The sequence below is a fragment of the Rhinatrema bivittatum genome, chromosome 19 (genome assembly GCF_901001135.1).
Source record: "Rhinatrema bivittatum chromosome 19, aRhiBiv1.1, whole genome shotgun sequence".
NCBI classification, from domain to species: domain Eukaryota; kingdom Metazoa; phylum Chordata; class Amphibia; order Gymnophiona; family Rhinatrematidae; genus Rhinatrema; species Rhinatrema bivittatum.
Genome location: NC_042633.1, coordinates 19136596 through 19159917, shown reverse-complemented (window position 1 = coordinate 19159917; position 23322 = coordinate 19136596). Strand labels below are relative to the sequence as shown.

At 55.5% G+C, this 23322-nt stretch overlaps 1 protein-coding gene across 2 annotated transcripts; it reads right to left on the bottom strand.

Moving 5' to 3' along the window:
• Positions 1-12695: 12695 nt before the first annotated feature.
• On the bottom strand, positions 12696-21451 carry LOC115080971 (serine/threonine-protein kinase SBK1-like). 2 transcript variants are annotated; one of them, XM_029585464.1, is made up of 4 exons: positions 21121-21451; positions 17662-17867; positions 14509-14711; positions 12696-14067 (listed from the first exon to the last, which is right to left on the bottom strand). In XM_029585464.1, exons 1-4 carry the CDS (start codon positions 21153-21155, stop codon positions 13429-13431), a joined length of 1083 nt encoding a protein of 360 aa, XP_029441324.1. In that variant the 5' UTR covers positions 21156-21451; the 3' UTR covers positions 12696-13428. The 2 variants fall into 2 exon arrangements, with proteins under 2 accessions (XP_029441324.1, XP_029441325.1); XM_029585465.1 differs by having other exon boundaries at positions 21222-21451.
• Between the last annotated feature and the right edge of the window lie 1871 nt (positions 21452-23322).

The following is a 23322-nucleotide window of genomic DNA, read 5'->3' as shown; positions in this document are numbered from 1 at the left end:
GGCCCGGCGCTCGTAACCTGATTTACGCATGTAGAGCTTTGAAAATCCGGCCGTAAGTCTATCCCATGCTACTGATGCAATTAATAGCAGTGGCTATTCCCTATGTAAACTTGATTAATAGCCGTTAATGGACTTCTCCTCCAAGAACTTATCCAATCCTTTTTGTAAACACAGCTATACTAACTGCACTAACCACATCCTCTGGCAACAAATTCCAGAGTTTAATTGTTTAATTGACCTTTCCCCATTTCTGATCTCATGGCGCCCCCTGGTGTACACCTCTCAGTCTTGTTATCCTGTGTTCCCGGCCACAGGTCTCACAGGCTGATGCATAATCCCGCGCGCCCCGGCTAGTGTGCAGGTTCACCCGCACCCGCGTTTTTGGGCGCACATCTATAACCCCCGATGCAATCAAGGGATCCCCGCCTCCAAACTCATGGGTCGCTAATAGCGCTCCTCACCTGTAAATGCCATGAGGTGAGGCTATTAGCTATTACCCCCAAAGCAGAACACCCCCCCCCCCCGTGCCCAACGCACACTCACTAACGTGGCACACGTAACGCCAGCCCCCCAGAGTTGGCATTAAGTCAAACCGCCAGTTGATTGCTCCAGAGAAACTGAAAAACGACTGGTTCCTCCTCCATAGCGTTGCTCTGCTCAGTTCTACTGCTGGCGGTGGGAGAACAAAGCTGGCCTAGGGCGCCATTGATGTGAGATGCACGATCGCTGGGCTGGAATGAGAACGTTTAGAGGGTTTCCGACGAGCATGCCAGGGGGGCTCTTCAGGGAATAAACGTGGAGCATTTTCCACTAAAGCCGGACCCCTCCCCCGCGGAGGCTCGAACGCACACGCGTCCCGTTGGAATTCTGGGCGCCCGATTATTCCCCAGCGCGTGCCTCTTCACAGGGCCCCTAATTCACAAACTGCATGGGGGGCACGGACCAGGAGCTTTTATTGCATCGCGCCCCCCCCCCCCCCTCGGTGCCTGCAGCTTCTACTTCCTGTGTCCTTTAGTGAGGGGGGAGGGGGGGGCACTGTCATAGCTGAGAAACTGCAGTGCTTGCCTTCGCGGGGTCCTTAAATATTCATTTTCCGTCTGCTTCGTCTGATAAACTTGTTGAAAGCCAGCGCTTCCCAAGGAAAATGTAGCAATGGAGGATTTCTGCTGATCGTGGAGTTCGAGGCGGGGGGCAATAGCCAGAGATACAGGAACTGCGGAGGCGGTGCACGGAGCGGATATAGGAAAGAGAATCGTTATACTCCCAGAAACCAGGACCCTGCCCCTGCAAAACAAAATGAGCACGAAATTTAAACCTGGAAATGATTTTCCATTCTATAAAGCAAAAGAGGCAGCCCTCGCATTTCATGACAGAGGAGACGGGCCAGAACAGGGCCTCCAGGGCGGTTCAGAAGAAGTCCCCCCCCCCCCCGCCATGGTGTCTCCAGTGAGGCAGGACAAGACCCACCACTACCAGGCCTCCGGGTCCCAGCCTCTGCATCTCTCTCTGCGGCAAGGATCAAGTATGTTTGCGGCCTTCCCCAGACTCTTTTCCCCCCACCAGGGAGGTTCAGCTCAGTTCACGACTGCTGAAAATAAAAACAAAAAACAGGGTCCCTGCCCCAAAGAGCTTAGGACCCAAGCGTGAGCCCTAGGGGCTAGCGAAAGGTTCCCAAGGCAAAAACAGGTGCATCGCTAGCACCTTGAGCAGGCGGATCCATGGCAGGCCTGAAATGCTAGCTCTCGTTCCCCTCCACTCCCTGTCCCGAAGGAAAAATGCTGGAACCACACATCTCAGCAACCCCCAGAGTGGAGAAGGGAGGCAGCTAGTCCCCTGCCTCGTTGCCGCCTGTTTCTGAAGGGGGACTTTCGGTCCTCTCTAGGTTTCCCCACCCGTCCTAGTGCTGCGTTTCAGGGGACCTGCGGTGCTGCTTATGCAAGGCAGCAACACAGACTACGTTTTCCTCTTCCCCTCAGATACAGGGAACCTGCAAGGGTCAAGGTCCTGGGCTCCTTCCTACCGCTTTGGCCCCCCCCCCCCCCAAAATCCCGCGGTGGCAAAAACAAAACAAAGAAAAGAAATGCTGCTGACCAATTGCATTGGCTTCCTGCCACCCAGAACCTAGTTTTGTGACCGCCAATGGAGGGGAACCCGCACAGAGTGGCGGTTCCAACCCCCAAACAAGGCTGGACGGGCCGTTATGGCCTTCGTCTGCCGTCATTGACTACGGTGGAGTTCAGGGGATGGTGGGCTGCGGGTGAGAGAAGGATTGCGTTTCACGCTACACATCCCATGCTGGGAGTAGAGATGGGGGCGGGGAACGACCGTGACACACACACACACATCCCCCCCCCACCTGGACAGTATGTTGGGGGCAGATGAAAGGTACAGCAGGCAGGCATCCAGGGCTTGGGGCCCCGAGCAGTTCCAGTCCAGCTGTGGGCCAAATTCTGGCCACCGATCCCGTCTTCTGTGATTTAGAGCTGAGGCGGCAGCTCATAAATCAGGGGCCCACATTCTTCCCTTCCGCCTGGCTTGACAGGAGAGGGGCTTATTTTAAGAGCGCTTATGTTATCCAATAAAGGGTCAGGTCTAAAGGGAGAATGGTCGCGGAATGGGCGTCGTGGTAGCCAAAATTTCATCGCCTCTAAAACAGAGCAGTACTGTGCTCGGGGCGTGAAACTGTACACTGTGTAAAGGAGACCTGCCCTCTGCTCGGGCTGTGACCTTGTGCGCTGTGTAAAGGAGACCTGCCCTCTGCTCGGGCTGTGACCTTGTGCGCTGTGTAAAGGAGACCTGCTCTCTGCTCGGGCTGTAACCCTGGATGTTCTGTAAAGGAGACCTGCCCTAATCTGAAGCCTGTTCAAATCATATTTCCACTATATGCAGTCCTAAAAGGACTAAACTGCTGTATGGAACACTTGGTGAACCTGTAGAGAACAGAGAGTATGAAACACAGGACAAGTAACACCCTCTGAGCCCTCCAGTACTAGAGGTGACAGGCTCTGTATCCCTGCACCCGTCCCCTGATCCCTCCAGTCCTAGAGGTGACAGACTCTGTATCCCTGCACCCGTCCCCTGATCCCTCCAGTCCTAGAGGTGACAGGCTCTGTATCTCTGCGCCCATCCCCTGATCCCTCCAGTCCTAGAGGTGACAGGCTCTGTATCCCTGCTCCCATCCCCTGATCCCTCCAGTCCTAGAGGTGACAGGCTCTGTATCCCTGCCCCCATCCCCTGATCCCTCCAGTCCTAGAGGTGACAGGCTCTGTATCCCTGCACCCGTCCCCTGATCCCTCCAGTCCTAGAGGTGACAGGCTCTGTATCCCTGCCCCCATCCCCTGATCCCTCCAGTCCTAGAGGTGACAGGCTCTGTATCCCTGCCCCCATCCCCTGATCCCTCCAGTCCTAGAGGTGACAGGCTCTGTATCCCTGCACCCATCCCCTGATCCCTCCAGTCCTAGAAGTGACAGGCTCTGTATCCCTGCACCCATCCCCTGATCCCTCCAGTCCTAGAGGTGACAGGCTCTGTATCCCTGCACCCATCCCCTGATCCCTCCAGTCCTAGAGGTGACAGGCTCTGTATCCCTGCACCCGTCCCCTGATCCCTCCAGTCCTAGAGGTGACAGGCTCTGTATCCCTGCACCATCCGCTGATCCCTCCAGTCCTAGAGGTGACAGGCTCTGTATCCCTGCCCCCATCCCCTGATCCCTCCAGTCCTAGAGGTGACAGGCTCTGTATCCCTGCACCCATCCCCTGATCCCTCCAGTCCTAGAGGTGACAGGCTCTGTATCCCTGCCCCCATCCCCTGAGCCCTCCAGTCCTAGAGGTGACAGGCTCTGTATCCCTGCCCCCATCCCCTGATCCCTCCAGTCCTAGAGGTGACAGGCTCTGTATCCCTGCACCCATCCCCTGATCCCTCCAGTCCTAGAAGTGACAGGCTCTGTATCCCTGCACCCATCCCCTGAGCCCTCCAGTCCTAGAGGTGACAGGCTCTGTATCCCTGCCCCCATCCCCTGATCCCTCCGGTCCTAGAGGTGACAGGCTCTGTATCCCTGCACCCATCCCCTGATCCCTCCAGTCCTAGAGGTGACAGGCTCTGTATCCCTGCCCCCATCCCCTGATCCCTCCAGTCCTAGAGGTGACAGGCTCTGTATCCCTGCTTCCATCCCCTGATCCCTCCAGTCCTAGAGGTGACAGGCTCTGTATCCCTGCACCCGTCCCCTGATCCCTCCAGTCCTAGAGGTGACAGACTCTGTATCCCTGCACCCGTCCCCTGATCCCTCCAGTCCTAGAGGTGACAGGCTCTGTATCTCTGCGCCCATCCCCTGATCCCTCCAGTCCTAGAGGTGACAGGCTCTGTATCCCTGCTCCCATCCCCTGATCCCTCCAGTCCTAGAGGTGACAGGCTCTGTATCCCTGCCCCCATCCCCTGATCCCTCCAGTCCTAGAGGTGACAGGCTCTGTATCCCTGCACCCGTCCCCTGATCCCTCCAGTCCTAGAGGTGACAGGCTCTGTATCCCTGCGCCCATCCCCTGATCCCTCCAGTCCTAGAGGTGACAGGCTCTGTATCCCTGCCCCCATCCCCTGATCCCTCCAGTCCTAGAGGTGACAGGCTCTGTATCCCTGCACCCATCCCCTGATCCCTCCAGTCCTAGAAGTGACAGGCTCTGTATCCCTGCACCCATCCCCTGATCCCTCCAGTCCTAGAGGTGACAGGCTCTGTATCCCTGCACCCATCCCCTGATCCCTCCAGTCCTAGAGGTGACAGGCTCTGTATCCCTGCACCCGTCCCCTGATCCCTCCAGTCCTAGAGGTGACAGGCTCTGTATCCCTGCACCATCCGCTGATCCCTCCAGTCCTAGAGGTGACAGGCTCTGTATCCCTGCCCCCATCCCCTGATCCCTCCAGTCCTAGAGGTGACAGGCTCTGTATCCCTGCACCCATCCCCTGATCCCTCCAGTCCTAGAGGTGACAGGCTCTGTATCCCTGCCCCCATCCCCTGCGCCCTCCAGTCCTAGAGGTGACAGGCTCTGTATCCCTGCCCCCATCCCCTGATCCCTCCAGTCCTAGAGGTGACAGGCTCTGTATCCCTGCACCCATCCCCTGATCCCTCCAGTCCTAGAAGTGACAGGCTCTGTATCCCTGCACCCATCCCCTGACCCCTCCAGTCCTAGAGGTGACAGGCTCTGTATCCCTGCCCCCATCCCCTGATCCCTCCGGTCCTAGAGGTGACAGGCTCTGTATCCCTGCACCCATCCCCTGATCCCTCCAGTCCTAGAGGTGACAGGCTCTGTATCCCTGCCCCCATCCCCTGATCCCTCCAGTCCTAGAGGTGACAGGCTCTGTATCCCTGCTTCCATCCCCTGATCCCTCCAGTCCTAGAGGTGACAGGCTCTGTATCCCTGCCCCCATCCCCTGATCCCTCCAGTCCTAGAGGTGACAGGCTCTGTATCCCTGCATCCCATCCCCTGATCCCTCCAGTCCTAGAGGTGACAGGCTCTGTATCCCTGCACCATCCCCTGATCCCTCCAGTCCTAGAGGTGACAGGCTCTGTATCCCTGCACCCGTCCCCTGAGCTCTCCAGTCCTAGAGGCGACAGGCTCTGTATCCCTGCACCATCCCCTGAGCCCTCCAGTCCTAGAGGTGACAGGCTCTGTATCCCTGCACCCATCCCCTGATCCCTCCAGTCCTAGAGGTGACAGGCTCTGTATCCCTGCACCCATCCCCTGATCCCTCCAGTCCTAGAGGTGACAGGCTCTGTATCCCTGCACCCGTCCCCTGATCCCTCCAGTCCTAGAGGTGACAGGCTCTGTATCCCTGCACCCGTCCCCTGATCCCTCCAGTCCTAGAGGTGACAGGCTCTGTATCCCTGCACCATCCGCTGATCCCTCCAGTCCTAGAGGTGACAGGCTCTGTATCCCTGCCCCCATCCCCTGATCCCTCCAGTCCTAGAGGTGACAGGCTCTGTATCCCTGTGCCCATCCCCTGATCCCTCCAGTCCTAGAGGTGACAGGCTCTGTATCCCTGCCCCCATCCCCTGAGCCCTCCAGTCCTAGAGGTGACAGGCTCTGTATCCCTGTACCCATCCCCTGAGCCCTCCAGTCCTAGAGGTGACAGGCTCTGTATCCCTGCCCCCATCCCCTGATCCCTCCAGTCCTAGAGGTGACAGGATCTGTATCCCTGCACCCATCCCCTGATCCCTCCAGTCCTAGAGGTGACAGGCTCTGTATCCCTGCACCCGTCCCCTGATCCCTCCAGTCCTAGAGGTGACAGGCTCTGTATCCCTGCACCATCCCCTGATTCCTCCAGTCCTAGAGGTGACAGGCTCTGTATCCCTGCACCATCCCCTAATCCCTCCAGTCCTAGAGGTGACAGGCTCTGTATCCCTGCACTCGTCCCCTGATCCCTCCAGTCCTAGAGGTGACAGGCTCTGTATCCCTGCACCATCCCCTGATCCCTCCAGTCCTAGAGGTGACAGGCTCTGTATCCCTGCACCATCCCCTAATCCCTCCAGTCCTAGAGGTGACAGGCTCTGTATCCCTGCTCCCATCCCCTGAGCCCTCCAGTCCTAGAGGTGACAGGCTCTGTATCCCTGTACCCGTCCCCTGATCCCTCCAGTCCTAGACGTGACAGGCTCTGTATCCCTGCACCATCCCCTGAGCCCTCCAGTCCTAGAGGTGACAGACTCTGTATCCCTGCACCATCCCCTAATCCCTCCAGTCCTAGAGGTGACAGGCTCTGTATCCCTGCACCCGTCCCCTGATCCCTCCAGTCCTAGAGGTGACAGGCTCTGTATCCCTGCACCATCCCCTGATCCCTCCAGTCCTAGAGGTGACAGGCTCTGTATCCCTGCATCCATCCCCTGAGCTCTCCAGTCCTAGAGGTGACAGGCTCTGTATCCCTGCACCGTCCCCTGATCCCTCCAGTCCTAGAGGTGACAGGCTCTGTATCCCTGCTCCCATCCCCTGAGCCCTCCCAGTCCTAGAGGTGACAGGCTCTGTATCCCTGCACCATCCCCTGATCCCTCCAGTCCTAGAGGTGAGAGGCTCTGTATCCCTGCTCCCATCCCCTGCTCCCTCCAGTCCTAGAGGTGACAGGCTCTGTATCCCTGCACCATCCCCTGATCCCTCCAGTCCTAGAGGTGAGAGGCTCTGTATCCCTGCTCCCATCCCCTGCTCCCTCCAGTCCTAGAGGTGACAGGCTCTGTATCCCTGCCCCCATCCCCTGATCCCTCCAGTCCTAGAGGTGACAGGCTCTGTATCCCTGCACCCATCCCCTGATCCCTCCAGTCCTAGAGGTGACAGGCTCTGTATCCCTGCGCCCATCCCCTGATCCCTCCAGTCCTAGAGGTGACAGGCTCTGTATCCCTGCCCCCATCCCCTGATCCCTCCAGTCCTAGAGGTGACAGGCTCTGTATCCCTGCACCCATCTCTTGATCCCTCCAGTCCTAGAGGTGACAGGCTCTGTATCCCTGCACCCATCTCCTGATCCCTCCAGTCCTAGAGGTGACAGGCTCTGTATCCCTGCCCCCATCCCCTGATCCCTCCAGTCCTAGAGGTGACAGGCTCTGTATCCCTGCACCCATCTCCTGATCCCTCCAGTCCTAGAGGTGACAGGCTCTGTATCCCTGCACCCATCCCCTGATCCCTCCAGTCCTAGAGGTGACAGGCTCTGTATCCCTGCTCCCATCCCCTGATCCCTCCAGTCCTGGAGGTGACAGGCTCTGTATCCCTGCACCCATCCCCTGAGCCCTCCAGTCCTAGAGGTGACAGGCTCTGTATCCCTGCCCCCATCCCCTGATCCCTCCAGTCCTAGAGGAGACAGGCTCTGTATCCCTGCACCATCCTCTGATCCCTCCAGTCCTAGAGGTGACAGGCTCTGTATCCCTGCGCCCATCCCCTGATCCCTCCAGTCCTAGAGGTGACAGGCTCTGTATCCCTGCACCATCCTCTGATCCCTCCAGTCCTAGAGGTGACAGGCTCTGTATCCCTGCACCATCCCCTGAGCCCTCCAGTCCTAGAGGTGACAGGCTCTGTATCCCTGCACCATCCCCTGAGCCCTCCAGTCCTAGAGGTGACAGACTCTGTATCCCTGCTCCCATCCCCTGAGCCCTCCAGTCCTAGAGGTGACAGGCTCTGTATCCCTGCACCCATCCCCTGATCCCTCCAGTCCTAGAGGTGACCGGCTCTGTATCCCTGCACCCATCCCCTGATCCCTCCAGTCCTAGAGGTGACAGGCTCTGTATCCCTGCACCATCCTCTGATCCCTCCAGTCCTAGAGGTGACAGGCTCTGTATCCCTGCACCATCCTCTGATCCCTCCAGTCCTAGAGGTGACAGGCTCTGTATCCCTGCTCCCATCCCCTGAGCCCTCCAGTCCTAGAGGTGACAGGCTCTGTATCCCTGCACCCATCCCCTGATCCCTCCAGTCCTAGAGGTGACCGGCTCTGTATCCCTGCACCCATCCCCTGATCCCTCCAGTCCTAGAGGTGACAGGCTCTGTATCCCTGCACCATCCTCTGATCCCTCCAGTCCTAGAGGTGACAGGCTCTGTATCCCTGCACCATCCTCTGAGCCCTCCAGTCCTAGAGGTGACAGGCTCTGTATCCCTGCACCATCCCCTGAGCCCTCCAGTCCTAGAGGTGACCGGCTCTGTATCCCTGCTCCCATCCTCTGATCCCTCCAGTCCTAGAGGTGACAGGCTCTGTATCCCTGCACCATCCTCTGATCCCTCCAGTCCTAGAGGTGACAGGCTCTGTATCCCTGCACCATCCTCTGAGCCCTTCAGTCCTAGAGGTGACAGGCTCTGTATCCCTGCACCATCCCCTGAGCCCTCCAGTCCTAGAGGTGACCGGCTCTGTATCCCTGCTCCCATCCTCTGATCCCTCCAGTCCTAGAGGTGACAGGCTCTGTATCCCTGCACCCGTCCCCTGATCCCTCCAGTCCTAGAGGTGACAGGATCTGTATCCCTGCACCATCCCCTGATCCCTCCAGTCCTAGAGGTGACAGACTCTGTATCCCTGCGCCCATCCCCTGATCCCTCCAGTCCTAGAGGTGACAGGCTCTGTATCCCTGCGCCCATCCCCTGAGCCCTCCAGTGCTAGAGGTGACAGGCTCTGTATCCCTGCCCCCATCCCCTGAGCCCTCCAGTCCTAGAGGTGACAGGCTCTGTATCCCTGCTCCCATCCCCTGAGCCCTCCAGTCCTAGAGGTGACAGGCTCTGTATCCCTGCACCCATCCCCTGATCCCTCCAGTCCTAGAGGTGACAGGCTCTGTATCCCTGCTCCCATCCCCTGATCCCTCCAGTGCTAGAGGTGACAGGCTCTGTATCCCTGCACCCGTCCCCTGATCCCTCCAGTCCTAGAGGTGACAGGCTCTGTATCCCTCCAGTCCTAGAGGTGACAGGCTCTGTATCCCTGCACCCATCCCCTGAGCCCTCCAGTCCTAGAGGTGACAGGCTCTGTATCCCTGCACCATCCCCTGAGCCCTCCAGTCCTAGAGGTGACAGGCTCTGTATCCCTGCACCATCCCCTGAGCCCTCCAGTCCTAGAGGTGACAGACTCTGTATCCCTGCTCCCATCCCCTGAGCCCTCCAGTCCTAGAGGTGACAGACTCTGTATCCCTGCTCCCATCCCCTGAGCCCTCCAGTCCTAGAGGTGACAGGCTCTGTATCCCTGCACCTGTCCTTGTAGCAGCATCTCAGAAATCTGACAGCTTTGCCTTCTGACGCCCCGTTTGTTTATCCCAGGTCACTGAAGCCTGATTTCCTTACATTGAAGGATCATCTGGTCTCCCCCGCTGTTCTTCCAAAGCCAGCATGGATCAGTGCAGAGCTGAGCATGTGCGGCCTGAGTAAACAGCGGACAATTATAGCAGAGTTAAAGAGCAAAGTTAGCTCCGAGGCAGCCAGGAACACACGGCCATGGGTCCCCTTCCCCTTAGAGCTTATGATAGAAGAGCAGATATCGTCCACTACTTTTCAGTTTTCTAATGCTGTTGTTAGAAGCAGGTCTCCTATAACCCCTCCCTCCTGTCCAAGTTACGCAGGCAGGAGGGGGGGGCCAGAAATCCGTCTGGCAGATTGCGGAGGCGGGGGTCGCAGGCGGAAGAGGAGGTGTGCAGTATCATTTCAAGGATCCCTTTTCGCTCCTGGCACCGCTCTTTCGGCCTCGGATCCCAGCTCCGCCTTGGACCCCATCATAAATAATGTTCACACGCCAAGTATGGAACAAGATCTGACCCTGAGCCAGCAGCAATATTATTCCCCCAAAACGTGACTGGACTGTGACCTTTGTCTCCGCTGCCCAGAGATCTCAGGGGGGCTTAGGGAAGCGGTCGGCCAGTGCAGAGAGAGGCAACCCCAGGGATCACTGAATGGCTTCAACTCCTCAGAAAAAAATACCTCCAGTACCTGAATGTAAACCGGTGGGATATCTCGACTGAGATCAAATGTCGGGAGATAAAAAATAAATAAATAAACAAACAAACTAAGCTGGTCTTGGTTTTATCTCCATCGAAGAGAAATGCTGAATTATAAAGGCAGTTATAACAATTAGAGCTGAGGCACAGGGAGATAAAGTGACTCCCCCAGGGTCACACACAGAGAGTCAGTGACAGAGCTGGGGATTAGAGCTGAGGCACAGGGAGATAAAGTGACTCCCCCAGGGTCACACACAGAGAGTCAGTGACAGAGCTGGGGATTAGAGCTGAGGCACAGGGAGATAAAGTGATTCCCCCAGGGTCACACACAGAGAGTCAGTGACAGAGCCGGGGATTAGAGCTGAGGCACAGGGAGATAAAGTGACTCCCCCAGGGTCACACACAGAGAGTCAGTGACAGAGCCGGGGATTAGAGCTGAGGCACAGGGAGATAAAGTGACTCCCCCCAGGGTCACACACAGAGAGTCAGTGACAGAGCCCGGGATTAGAACTGAGGCACAGGGAGATAAAGTGACTCCCCCAGGGTCACACACAGAGAGTCAGTGACAGAGCCAGGGATTAGAGCTGAGGCACAGGGAGATAAAGTGACTCCCCCCAGGGTCACACAGAGAGTCAGTGACAGAGCTGGGGATTAGAGCTGAGGCACAGGGAGATAAAGTGACTTCCCCCAGGGTCACACACAGAGAGTCAGTGACAGAGCCGGGGATTAGAGCTGAGGCACAGGGAGATAAAGTGACTCCCCCCAGGGTCACACACAGAGAGTCAGTGACAGAGCCGGGGATTAGTGCTGAGGCACAGGGAGATAAAGTGACTCCTCCAGGGTCACACACAGAGAGTCAGTGACAGAGCCGGGGATTAGAGCTGAGGCACAGGGAGATAAAGTGACTCCCCCCAGGGTCACACACAGAGAGTCAGTGACAGAGCCGGGAATTAGAGCTGAGGCACAGGGAGATAAAGTGACTCCCCCAGGGTCACACACAGAGAGTCAGTGACAGAGCTGGGGATTAGAGCTGAGGCACAGGGAGATAAAGTGACTCCCCCAGGGTCACACACAGAGAGTCAGTGACAGAGCCGGGGATTAGAGCTGAGGCACAGGGCGATAAAGTGACTCCCCCCAGGGTCACACACAGAGAGTCAGTGACAGAGCCGGGGATTAGAGCTGAGGCACAGGGAGATAAAGTGACTCCCCCCAGGGTCACACACAGAGAGTCAGTGACAGAGCCGGGGATTAGAGCTGAGGTACAGGGAGATAAAGTGACTCCCCCAGGGTCCCACACAGAGAGTCAGTGACAGAGCCGGGGATTAGAGCTGGCACAGGGAGATAAAGTGACTCCCCCCAGGGTCACACACAGAGAGTCAGTGACAGAGCCGGGGATTAGAGCTGAGGCACAGGGAAATAAAGAGATAAAGTGACTCCTCCCCAGGGTCACACACAGAGAGTCAGTGACAGAGCTGGGGATTAGAGCTGAGGCACAGGGAGATAAAGTGACTCCCCCCAGGGTCACACACAGAGAGTCAGTGACAGAGCTGGGGATTAGAGCTGAGGCACAGGGAGATAAAGTGACTCCTCCCCAGGGTCACACACAGAGTGTCAGTGACAGAGCCGGGGATTAGAGCTGAGGCACAGGGAGATAAAGTGAATCCCCCCAGGGTCACACACAGAGAGTTAGTGACAGAGCCGGGGATTAGAGCTCAGGCACAGGAAGATAAAGTGACTCCTCCCCAGGGTCACACACAGAGAGTCAGTGACAGAGCCGGGGATTAGAGCTGAGGCACAGGGAGATAAAGTGACTCCTCCCCAGGGTCACACACAGAGAGTCAGTGACAGAGCCGGGGATTAGAGCTGAGGCACAGGGAGATAAAGTGACTCCCCCCAGGGTCACACACAGAGAGTTAGTGACAGAGCCGGGGATTAGAGCTCAGGCACAGGAAGATAAAGTGACTCCTCCCCAGGGTCACACACAGAGAGTCAGTGACAGAGCCGGGGATTAGAGCTGAGGCACAGGGAGATAAAGTGACTCCCCCCAGGGTCACACACAGAGAGTTAGTGACAGAGCCGGGGATTAGAGCTCAGGCACAGGAAGATTAAGTGACCTACTCCAGGATCACACACAGAGAGTCAGGGACAGAGCTTGGTTTCAGATCCATAACTTTCAAAGTTATCTGCTTACACTCCACGCGCTGGATCCCACTTCCCATTTCCCCCAAGCCCAATATAAATATTAACCATGCAGTTCTTAAAACATCAACAAAAAGGCTTAGCCCAACAATTTTTTTTTTAAATGAGAACTGATTAACTCATCACATTTCATAACCTGTGATTATAACAAACAAGGAACAAACTTCTAGCGAGGAAAGTGAGGAGGGAAACATGGCAGGATCTGCAGTGTGTCAAGTCTCATCATGGAAGAGGGCTTGGTGGATGAGGCAAAGGTCAGTGACCTCCTTCCCTTTCCAAGTCCAGTGTTTACTTTGCCATCTGAACATTTAGTGCCTTGACTCTGTTTCTTCCCTTTCAGGGATGTTGTGCCTCGAAGAGCTGCACGTGGGTCCCAAGATCCAAGCTGACGCTGGTGCAAAAGAACAACCAATGCCCATGGTACAAGGATTACTTTTTTTCCGCCTGTGGTCTGTTTGGTCCCTGAGTTGCTTCAAGAAAGTTGGGTTTGAGTGTGCGACCTGGTGAGCGTGCGAGAGGATGGGGGCTAAGCTTCCAGTAAAAGACCCAAGTGACAGAAGAGAACAAATCGACGGGTTCTGTCTAGCCACTGCCACGAATCGCTGCGCAACTGGGCCGGCACCTCCGCAAGTACTCGAGAGACCCTGTCTGTCCTGGAGAAAAGAGACAGCTCAGGCCCATTACAGGGCCAGAGACCAAATCCTTCTAGCAGAATAGAGAGGCCTCGGCTACATCTCCTTTTCGAAGCTCGGACCTCTGCAGACGAGCACCTTGGGTTGGGAAGACCGTTGGTTTGCTGAGAGCACGTTGCTCAGCGGCCTTTTTTTGTCAGGAAGTTTCGGTTGCCTGCCTTCCCTCGCAGGTACTGGGCATTGTCCACGCTCCCACCGAAGCCCTTGTTCTTGTTGTCTGGCGGGCTGATTTTCCACGGGGTTTTGAGGTAGTGCATCACCTCCTTGGCAGGGCTCCTCTGGGCGGGTGCGGGGGCCACCATCTTCTTGAACAGCTCCAAGGCTTCGGCGCTGAACCCCTGCCACTGAGCCGGGAGCCTGAAGATCCTGCTGCTCCGGTGCCAGCGACTGTACGCCTGGTAGTGCGGGTCAGAGGGCAGGGCCGAGCTCCAGGGGAAATACCCGGTCAGGACGCAGAACAGGAGCACGCCAAAGGACCACACGTCCAGGCTGGGGTGGGCAGCCAGCCGGTCTGCGGCGCCCAGGGCGCACATCTCTGGAGCTGTGTAGGGCAGATTCTCGGGCATGGGCTCCACAGCAGTGCCCTTGGCGCAGGCCAACCCAAAGTCAGTGAGCTTCACCTGGCGGCAGTCCGGGTCGAAAAGCAGCACGTTTTCCGGCTTGACGTCCCGGTGAACCAAGCCCTTGCTCTCCATGAAGTCCAAGGCACCGCAGAGCTGCACCGCACACCGTTTCACCAGCATCTCTGGGATACCGACCTGGGTGGGAAAGAAGACGGCATTAGATTAAGCGCAATGTGGACGGAGCCAGTGGGGACCCTGCGGAGAGCAGCTCCTAGCGGGACTCTGTGATCTAGAGATGCCCCCTGGCATCAACAAGTGGCGATTCTCTGCGGCAACCTGGATACGCTTCCAAAATGTTACTTTCAAATTGCCAGTGCTACCCCACATTTTGTTGCATGTGAGCTTCTGGGACCACCGAAATCTCTTCTTCAGATGTCCAACATCATCTCTGACTTGCCTGAATCCGATAAAAGGTGTCCCAGCCTATAAAAGAGCAAGTTTTCTCCTGGAGTCGATGCTAGACTACAGGTCCAAGGGAGGCAGAAGAAGCCAAGGAAAACCCTAAGAGATGACCCCCCCCCCCTCCATCCCAGGTCACCCCCCCCCCCCTCTCTCACCCAGTTCTGCCATCCTCACCTGAGGCTTCATGATGGAGAAGAGGCTGTCAGCCATGGCCAACTCCTGGGCAAAGACGTAGTGGCTGGCGGTCTGGAAGGCGATGCCAAAGGTGCCGATGATGCAGGGATGGCTGGAGAGGCTGAGAGAGACACAGTACTCGAGTAGGAAAGCCTTCTTCTCTGTGTTACTCTTCCTCATAAACTTCAGAGCCATGGGGGTCCCTAGGAGGAGGAGCAGAAGAGGAGGAGGGGGGGGAAGCCCAAGGTCATCGAAACAGTACTTCAGGCTTCTGCACGGTGACAGCAGTTCACGGCAGAGCAAGACCTCGTGGCTGGTCCAGTCTACCCCGTCTCCAACCCCTCTCGTCACCCTCCCTCCCTCCCTCCTATCACTGCTCTCTCTAGGGTTCTATGCACTAGGATTCATGAATTCGGGACACCCTCGTGTACTGATTTCCTGTAGGCAGCGGAGGTACTGTCTGCAGAAAGCAGACCCTGACTGCCTAGCAGGGGCAACAAGCAGAGGTACAGGAACTGCTGAGGGGGGAGAGAGGGAGAAGGATAGGGGAAAAGCAGGGGCAATAACCAGAGATACAGGAACTGCTGAGGGGGGAGAGAGAGGGAGAAGGATAGGGGAAAAGCAGGGGCAATAACCAGAGATACAGGAACTGCTGAGGGGGGAGAGAGGGGCAGGGAGCGGAAAAGCAGGGGCAATAAGCAGAGATACAGGAACTGCTGAGGGGGGAGAGAGAGGGGCAGGGAGTGGAAAAGCAGGGGCAATAACCAGAGATAAAGGAAGTGCTGAGGGGAGAGAGAGGGGCAGGGAGAGGTAAAGCAGGGGCAACAAGCAGAGGTACAGGAACTGCTGAGGGGAGAGAGAGGGGCAGGGAGCGGAAAAGCAGGGGCAATAACCAGAGATAAAGGAACTGCTGAGGGGAGAGAGAGGGGCAGGGAGAGGTAAAGCAGGGGCAATAACCAAACCAGAGATAACAGGAACTGCTGAGGGGAGAGAGAGGGGCAGGGAGGGGAAAAGCAGGGGCAATAACCAGAGATACAGGAACTGCTGAGGGGGGAGAGGGGGGTCAGGATGGGGAAAAGCAGGGGCAATAAGCAGAGATACAGGAACTGCTGAGGGGAGAGAGAGGGGGTCAGGCTGGGGAAAAGCAGGGGCAATAACCAGAGATACAGGAACTGCTGAAGGGGGAGAGAGGGAGAAGGATAGGGGAAAAGCAGGGGCAACAAGCAGAGGTACAGGAACTGCTGAGGGGGGGAGAGAGAGAGAGGGGGGTCAGGCTGGGGAAAAGCAGGGGCAACAAGCAGAGGTACAGGAACTGCTGAGGGGGGAGAGAGGGAGAAGGATAGGGGAAAAGCAGGGGCAATAACCAGAGATACAGGAACTGCTGAGGGGAGAGAGAGCGGCAGGAGGGGAAAAGCAGGGGCAATAACCAGAGATACAGGAACTACTGAGGGGGGAGAGAGGGGCAGGGAGAGGAAAAGCAGGGGCAATAACCAGAGATACAGGAACTGCTGAAGGGAGAGAGAGGGGCAGGGAGAGGAAAAGCAGGGGCAATATCCAGAGATACAGGAACTGCTGAAGGGAGAGAGAGGGGCAGGTAGGGGCAATAAACATTTGATTTAACAGGAAAAGTCAAAGCAGATCAAAAGTGAAGATCTCCCTGTTAGGGCAGTCCGAAGAAGGTGGCTAAAAGTGGATTTTTTTTTTTGCTGTGGCTGTGATGGGTTGCACCCTGTAATGAATCCGACAGCTAGAGGTGGTGGCTAATCCATTACCTAGAAATAACTAACACACACATTCCGGCCTGCCGGCCCCAGCACCAGCAGCTGCTGCTAAGCCCAGCGGCCGACAACACTAATGCAGGCCTCCCCCACCCGCAGCCGCAGAGCTGACCAGGCCAAGTCCACTTAGCACAAGGAATCTTGTTTACAGCCCAAGTCCTTCCCATACAATCCCACCACCCCTCCTGAAAATCAGGCCCTCTCGCCCTTCTGATTCATTCTAGCAAGAGGGAAGGGGGTGGGGAGACTTGCTCCCGACCAGTCACCCTCCGTCAAATGCTTCCAGACGCTGGCATGAGCCGCAGTGCCAAGCCTAATCCAGGGATACCACGGGACGCCCGGGTAACGTCCTTGAGGTTTCTGCAACTGGTTAACGGTGGCCGTGCCTGCCGAAATGCGCAAGGCCGGTGGGAGAAACCTCCGCCAATGGAGACCGGAGAGCCCACCCCGCCACCTCTCGAGGCCAGCTCCAGATCGGGCCAGGCCTTCTTTCTTGACGTGGGCCAAGCATCTGGAGACAAAGAACTGCACGGCAGTCTCCGGGGTTCACATTCCCCATCCTTTCCAGGTCACTGCCTCACAAAAGCCAGCACAACCACCAGCAAGACCAAATCACCTGGTTTTTAAAGGGAGGCCAGTCCTGGAGCTCCGCTCCGCTCCATTCTATCCCCCTCTGCTCCGCTCCACTCTGCTCTGCTCTGTTCTGCTGGAAGTCCCAAGTCCCTTTCTCTAACACATAGAGGTCAAAAACCCAGAGTGACCCAAGGTCAACCCAAAGAAGTTAAGAACATAAGAAGCTGCCATGCTGAGTCAGACCAAGGGTCCATCAAGCCCAGCATCCTGTTTCCAACAGAGGCCAAACCAGGCCTCAAGAACCTGGCAATTACCCAAACACTAAGAAGATCCCATGCTACTGATGCAATTAATAGCAGTGGCTATTCCCTAAGTATAATTGATTAATAGCCATTAATGGACTTCTCCTCCAAGAACTTATCCAAACCTTTTTTGAACCCAGCTACCCTAACTGCACTAACCATTCTTGGTCTTATCACCATAGCAACGTGATTCTACGAAAATGGGGAATTGTGCATGGCAGGCTGCATCAGTCTCTTTGGGTTGACCCAAAAGAACCTGACATCAGCACTGTACAGGACCCCCCAGAATGCACTGGGGGAAGGCAGTAGGGGTCAAAAAGCCAGGACCGGCCCAGAGTCTTCCTCCAGGAATTGGAGTCCCGAGGCAGCTCTCCTGTGGTTGGTCACGTTGCTGGCATTCGCCAAGTCATGGGCGCTCCCTACTTGGTGAAGCCTGAAAGTCAGTTCTACTCCTGACCTGGGCTCTCCCTGGCCCCCCCCCCCTCCCATCCCTCGGTTACCTTGGGTCTGGTGCACCGCCAGAAACACGCTGCCGTAGGAGCCGCTGCCCAGCTCCCTGATGATGGCGAAGTTCTCCTTTGGGTCCAGCAGGGGCACATTCTGGGCCGTCAGCAGCAGCATCTCCTCCAGGCAGTACTCGCTCTTGCCCCTTGCCTCATTCAGGTTCATGGCGGCTCCCCCCGTTCCCTCCTGGCTGTTCCCGTTGCTGCAGAAAGCCCAGAGCAAAGCAAGAGCTCAGTTCAGGTGGTTTTAGAAAGGAGCCAAATGGTTAGAGCCGAGGTGCGGGGAAGGGAAGACAATCTTATTTATTTATTTATTTATTTGAGGTTTTTCTGTACCGGCATTTCGTGATGAGTATCACATCATGCCGGTTTACAATGAACAAGGGGGTGTAATAACAGGTTACAATAACAAGAACAAATAACAGGTGCTGAGCGAAAACAATTGCAGTTACAATAAAACAGGGAAATGTACAATCTTTTCTAGTTGTTGGAATGTGGGTGAATTTGCTTTATAATAAGTTAAGGCTTCCCAAGCCTGTCCTGGACACCATAGCCAGTCAAGTTTTGGGTTTTTTTGGATATCCCCAATGAATCTGCTAGCGGTAAATTTTGTATGTACCGGGTGTTCGGTGTCTGCACATTTATCTCATGCATAGTCATCAGGAATACCCTGCAGATGTTTAAGCCTCACACAGCCTATCGGCGCCGGACGACGCCCGGGGAGAGCGTGACATCACATATGTCAGAACTGGTGTCTGCTGAGCCCCAGAATGGCTCCACCCAGCACCTGCTAACAAATGGGCCGATACAGTAAAAAAACACGGGACACTCTCCTGTGCACGCGATACAGTAAATAAATGTATTTAAATTAGGCCCGGCGGTAAAAAGAGGCGCTAGGAACACTAGCGCGTCCCTAGCGCCTCTTTTCGGACAGGAGCGGCAGCTGTCAGTGGGTTTGACAGCCGATGCTCAATTTTGCCGGTTCTCGAGCCCCGCTGACAGCCACGGGTTCGGAAACCGGACGCTGGCAAAATTGAGCGTCCGGTTTTCAACCCGCGAGCCGCGGGCCTATTTCAAATTTTGTGTTTTTTACTTTTTTAAACTTTCGGGGCCTCCGACTTAATATCGCCATGATATTAAGTCGGAGGGTGCACAGAAAAGCAGTTTTTACTGCTTTTCTGTGCACTTTCCCGGTGCCCAGAGAAATTAGCGCCTGCCTTTGGGTCGGCGTTAATTTCTGAAAGTAAAATGTGCGGCTTGGCTGCACATTTTACTTACTGAATCGCGCGGGAATAACTAATAGGGCCATCAACATGCATTTGCATGTTGCGGGCGCTATTAGGTTCGGGGGGTTGGACGCGCTTTTTGGACGCGATATTACCCCTTACTGAATAAGGGGTAAAGCTAGAGCGTCGAAAACGCGCGTCCAAATGCCGGTTAACAGTGCGCTCCGTCAGAGCGCACTGTACTGTATCGGCCTGTTTATCTCACCTGTAAACTCGAAAGCTGAAAGAAGAGGGGGATTAAAGCAGCAGCTGCTTTTGGAAGGGACTCGAGTGTTTAAGACTCACTGGAAAGGTTTGAAGCGGGCATGAGCTGAGGGTTGCAAAGGAGAGAGGCACATCCCTGGGCATCAACCTAAGGGGCTGCGCCAGGCTCTGATCCCTGGAGGAGAGCACGGGAATGGGACTGGTGGAAAAAAGCCACATTCACGGTTAAATCTCAGTCCCTCTTGAAAGTCCGCCGGAGGACAGGTTTGGGTTAAAGGAAGGTGGCCTGCTTTGTGTTTTTTTTTTAAGACATTGTCTTGTGCCCCGCTTAGGCGCTGACCTGGCCCAGGCCAGGATCCCGGCGTTCTGGCCCATTCCAGTGCAGGGGTTCGGGTGGTTCCGAGCTCTATGCCCCCACTCCACGATGCACGGACTGGGAGGTCCTTGGCTTTTCCCCCCAATCTAAGCGCCCTGTGCCATAATGGCTAACTGCTTAAGGATGCCGCCTCGCCCCCAGATCAGCCCAACAGGCTAAGCCATTCCCAGGCTTTAAGACAAATCTGAGCTACTGCAAACTCAGGACTGGGCCACTGGTTCTGTTGTCTTGGGAGTGAGGTGGCCCGTCCTATATAACTGCTGGGAGAATGCTGCTGTAAATCTCAGATGGGCCGGTAGCCCACCTTGCATCACCCCCAAACCTTTTTCCTCAATACCACCTACCTGGAATTGCCCTTCTGGAGGAGGTGGTGAAGACAAAAACAGGGAAAGATTTCAAAGGGGCATGGGATAAGCACTGTGGGTCCCTTAAGCTTAGAGGATGGAAACGAGGAAACGAGCACGTGGGGGTAACCCACTCGGTGCGGCGGTTACTGCCCTTAGCAGACGCACGGGGATCACTCCCCTCACCCAATATCCTTGATACTTCTGATACAACTGCATCACCGCTCTCTGCTTTGACGGCGGGGGAAGGGGAATTGGAGTCAGAAGGCAACCTACAGAGGCCTCAACTTTTACGGTCTAGGGGTACTGATGTGCAGACAGAAGGGGAAAAGCACAGGAATAGCTTCTACGGCCAAGTCCAGAAGCAAAAAAATGTCCGCACTGCCGGAATTGTCAGGAAGGCAGTCATTTTTTATGGGTTTGACAGTGGCTTGGTTTCTGATTGTAAATGTTTCTACCCTTATCACAAGGCTTGGGGTTAACTGCACAGCGCTGCAGTTGCTACCCTTAAGAGAAACACGGGGGTAACCTGCACGGCGCGGCAGATGTTAACACAAGAAGCTTGCTGGGCAGACTGGAGGCACCATTTGGTCCTTTTCTGCCGTCATTGCTATGTTAGTATGTTACCTGTTCGTTCAAGGCTAACCGGGGCACTTACTTGCCTTGACTGATCTTGGGGAATGCTGTAGGTAGTTAAAAACTTTCCCAGAGCCAAATTGTGTGAATTGTGGCCTCATTCTCTCCCTCCCTCCCACATCAAACCTCCAAGTCCAGGAGGAACCTAGAGGAGCCATCAGGCACGGAAGAGCTGCTGTGGGCTGTCACTTTTGCAAGCTGCACGGGCCAGGAGGGAAGAACATAACACCCACGTGGACACTTTTTTACATGAAGACGAATTCTTTGCAGGCTGCGATCCCTTTTCTTGGCCTGGCGTGACAACTCTCCAAGCACAGCAAGTGGAAATGCTTTGAAAGCAGGCTGGAAAATGCAATGGGGCAGAAAGCGTGCCCAGTCCCATGCCTGTTTGTGCGATCATTCTCAGTGCGCGGTCCTGGAACGGTGCACAGAAAGATCTGGTGGGCGTCAACCGAAACGAATATCGTTTCGTTGCACTTAACGCACAAGATGGGTCAGGGCCAACAAGAATGGAAGAAAACAGCAAAACGCAAAGGTTCGAGCAGCAGGAGTTTGGCCACCCTAAGCAGTACTTGCCCAGAGCAATTCAAACTGAATAAAGAGAACACACCTGGGGGTGCAGAGAGATAGAGACATCAAAGACATTCTTAAATTCTGCAATGCAATTCAGTCAGTTCTGCAGTCTGAGAAGTGCATTTGTGGTTGCTTTACCGTCCCCTGAAGAGGGAAATGCTGACGTTCCTGCGTTCCTGTCTCTTGAGTCGCCTTGTGGTGCGGAGCTGTGGGGATCCAGATGGCAGACACAGTCTTTAATTCTCTTTGCCCTCCCTCTCTCCCCTCTTTTTCTCTTTTTCTCTCCCTTTCCAGCTCTCTGTCCCTCCTTCAGTCTCCCTCCCACCAATCTGCTGTAGTTCCTCTCTGGACTGCTCCCCCCCCTCACAGCCTCAGGCCTTTTTATCTCTGTGTCAGAGCTGGCTGGAACCTATGAGTTCCTCTTGGGAGGGGTGGGGGGAGGCACCAGTCCTCCCAGAGACCTGTCCTGACTCCCATCCTCTCTCTATATTTAGCTTCACCCCAGCCTGGCCCTGTCAGGCAGAGATCTCTGTTCATGCTCTCTGTCACCTCTCAGCAGGCCGGCGCATAAACGCGATTGCCCTCAGCCTGGGCTGACTGGAATTTGGGCTACCTTCCGCCTTTCAGCACGTCAAGGTGGATTTTCCCTCTCCCAGAGGGCTCACAATCTTAAGGGCCTCACTGAGGAAGCAGTTTTTTTCCCCCTGGACACCGAAAGGGAGAAAAGCCTCAGGAAACCAGGCCCGGAGTTTGTACCTGAGGCAAAGCAGGATGAAGTCATTTGCCCAAGGTCACAAGCAGCAGCAGCAGCAGGAGTTTGAACCCTGGCTTTTCCAGTTCACCGCCTGCTGCTCTAACCACCACTAGGCTACTCCTATTTTGGTGCTAGGGAGAGGGAGCGTGTGGTTATTCATCTGTTTTTGGGGTGTGGGGGGGGGGGGGGTCCTCTCTCCCATCCCCGATGTTCAGCATTCAGGCCCCTTAGGGCTGGCTGAAGGCTTTTGGCCTCTGATTCTTGTCCATCCGCAGTTGTCGTCTCGCAGGGGGAACGTGGGAGACCTTTCCATGCGCAATTTGGCTTCGCACCTTGGCAGCCCTGTTCCGTTGGGCCAAAATTCAACCCTCCGTCCGTCCCCCAGGGAAATGCTTGATCGTGCCAGTCCACCTGTCACTGGCTTGTGTTTGTTGTAACCCATGCCATACTGCTGACTGAGCCAACTGTCTTTCAAGGCCTGGGGGTGACAGGCACCGAGCTCTCCGGGGCATGCATGGGGCGGGATGGTTTATCTGGCTTATTCATGCAGCATCTACCCAACAGACGTGAAATGCACGGAGACTGCAGGTGGGTCCTGTTTCCCAGCTCAGGTTTCCTCGATTGTGTTGGGTCACAGCCAAGAGCCGCTGTGTTACATCGTCTCGTACCCATGGCCCAGGGCCACTCTGTTATGTTCAGTCCTAGCCCAGGGTTGTGTTGAGCCACTGTGCGATGCTGCATTGCTCTGTACCAGTCCTGGGTCATTGGGCCACAATGTCTTATATCACGGTCCAGGGTCACCGTGTTGGGATGCATTAAGTCACAGTCGCTGGTCCTTCTGCTGAGTTGTATTATAGGCCTGCAATATTATGTTGTGTTGAGTAACGTTTGAACATCTACTTGGACACTGCTTCCTCTGATTTGTACAAGCAGTGCTGACGTTCTATTTATTTTTTTTTTAATCTCCTGCCAACAAGCTGCACCTCCAGGATCTCTTTAACAGCTCCTCTGCCCAGCTTGTGTGCTTACAGGAGGACATTACAAGCCACCTCTGCAAGCCTGCTATATTTAAACCCTTGTAAACAAATAGCCCCAGTCATGCCCTCAATAAGTGTCAGGAAGAGGTCAAAATGTACAGAAATTCCCCATTGGGATTCACCCTGGAATTGACAGGATAGTGACTGCCAGCATGTGACCAATCTCGGCCGACTGGATCGCTCCAGCCATGTCGATTTTGCCCGAAGGCTGTCTGAGTTACGGCAGAGACTGCTTTTCTTTGTCCGCTGAGTCTCCCCATTCTGGTAATGCTGACCATGATCAGGTGGCTGCGCCGATGGCTATTATGTTGACTCGGCTGCCCAGTTTGCCCATGCCTATGTCCGGCATTGGGGAAGACCTGTAAAGGGCGAGAATTTTGGCTTTTGTCAAATTGTCGTTAAGAGCCTACGATTTGCCAGGCTACGTCAGATCAAAGGTCCATTTGGC

Coding starts and splice junctions, on each gene's coding strand:
- LOC115080971 (XM_029585464.1), bottom strand. CDS start 21,155: ATGTCTTTGATGTCTCTATCTCTCTGCACCCCCAG. Junction 14,712..17,661: donor GGCGGTGCACCAGACCCAAG/GTAACCGAGGGA, acceptor TCCTCCTCCTAG/GGACCCCCATGGCTCTGAAG. Junction 14,068..14,508: donor TCTCCATCATGAAGCCTCAG/GTGAGGATGGCA, acceptor TTTCCCACCCAG/GTCGGTATCCCAGAGATGCT.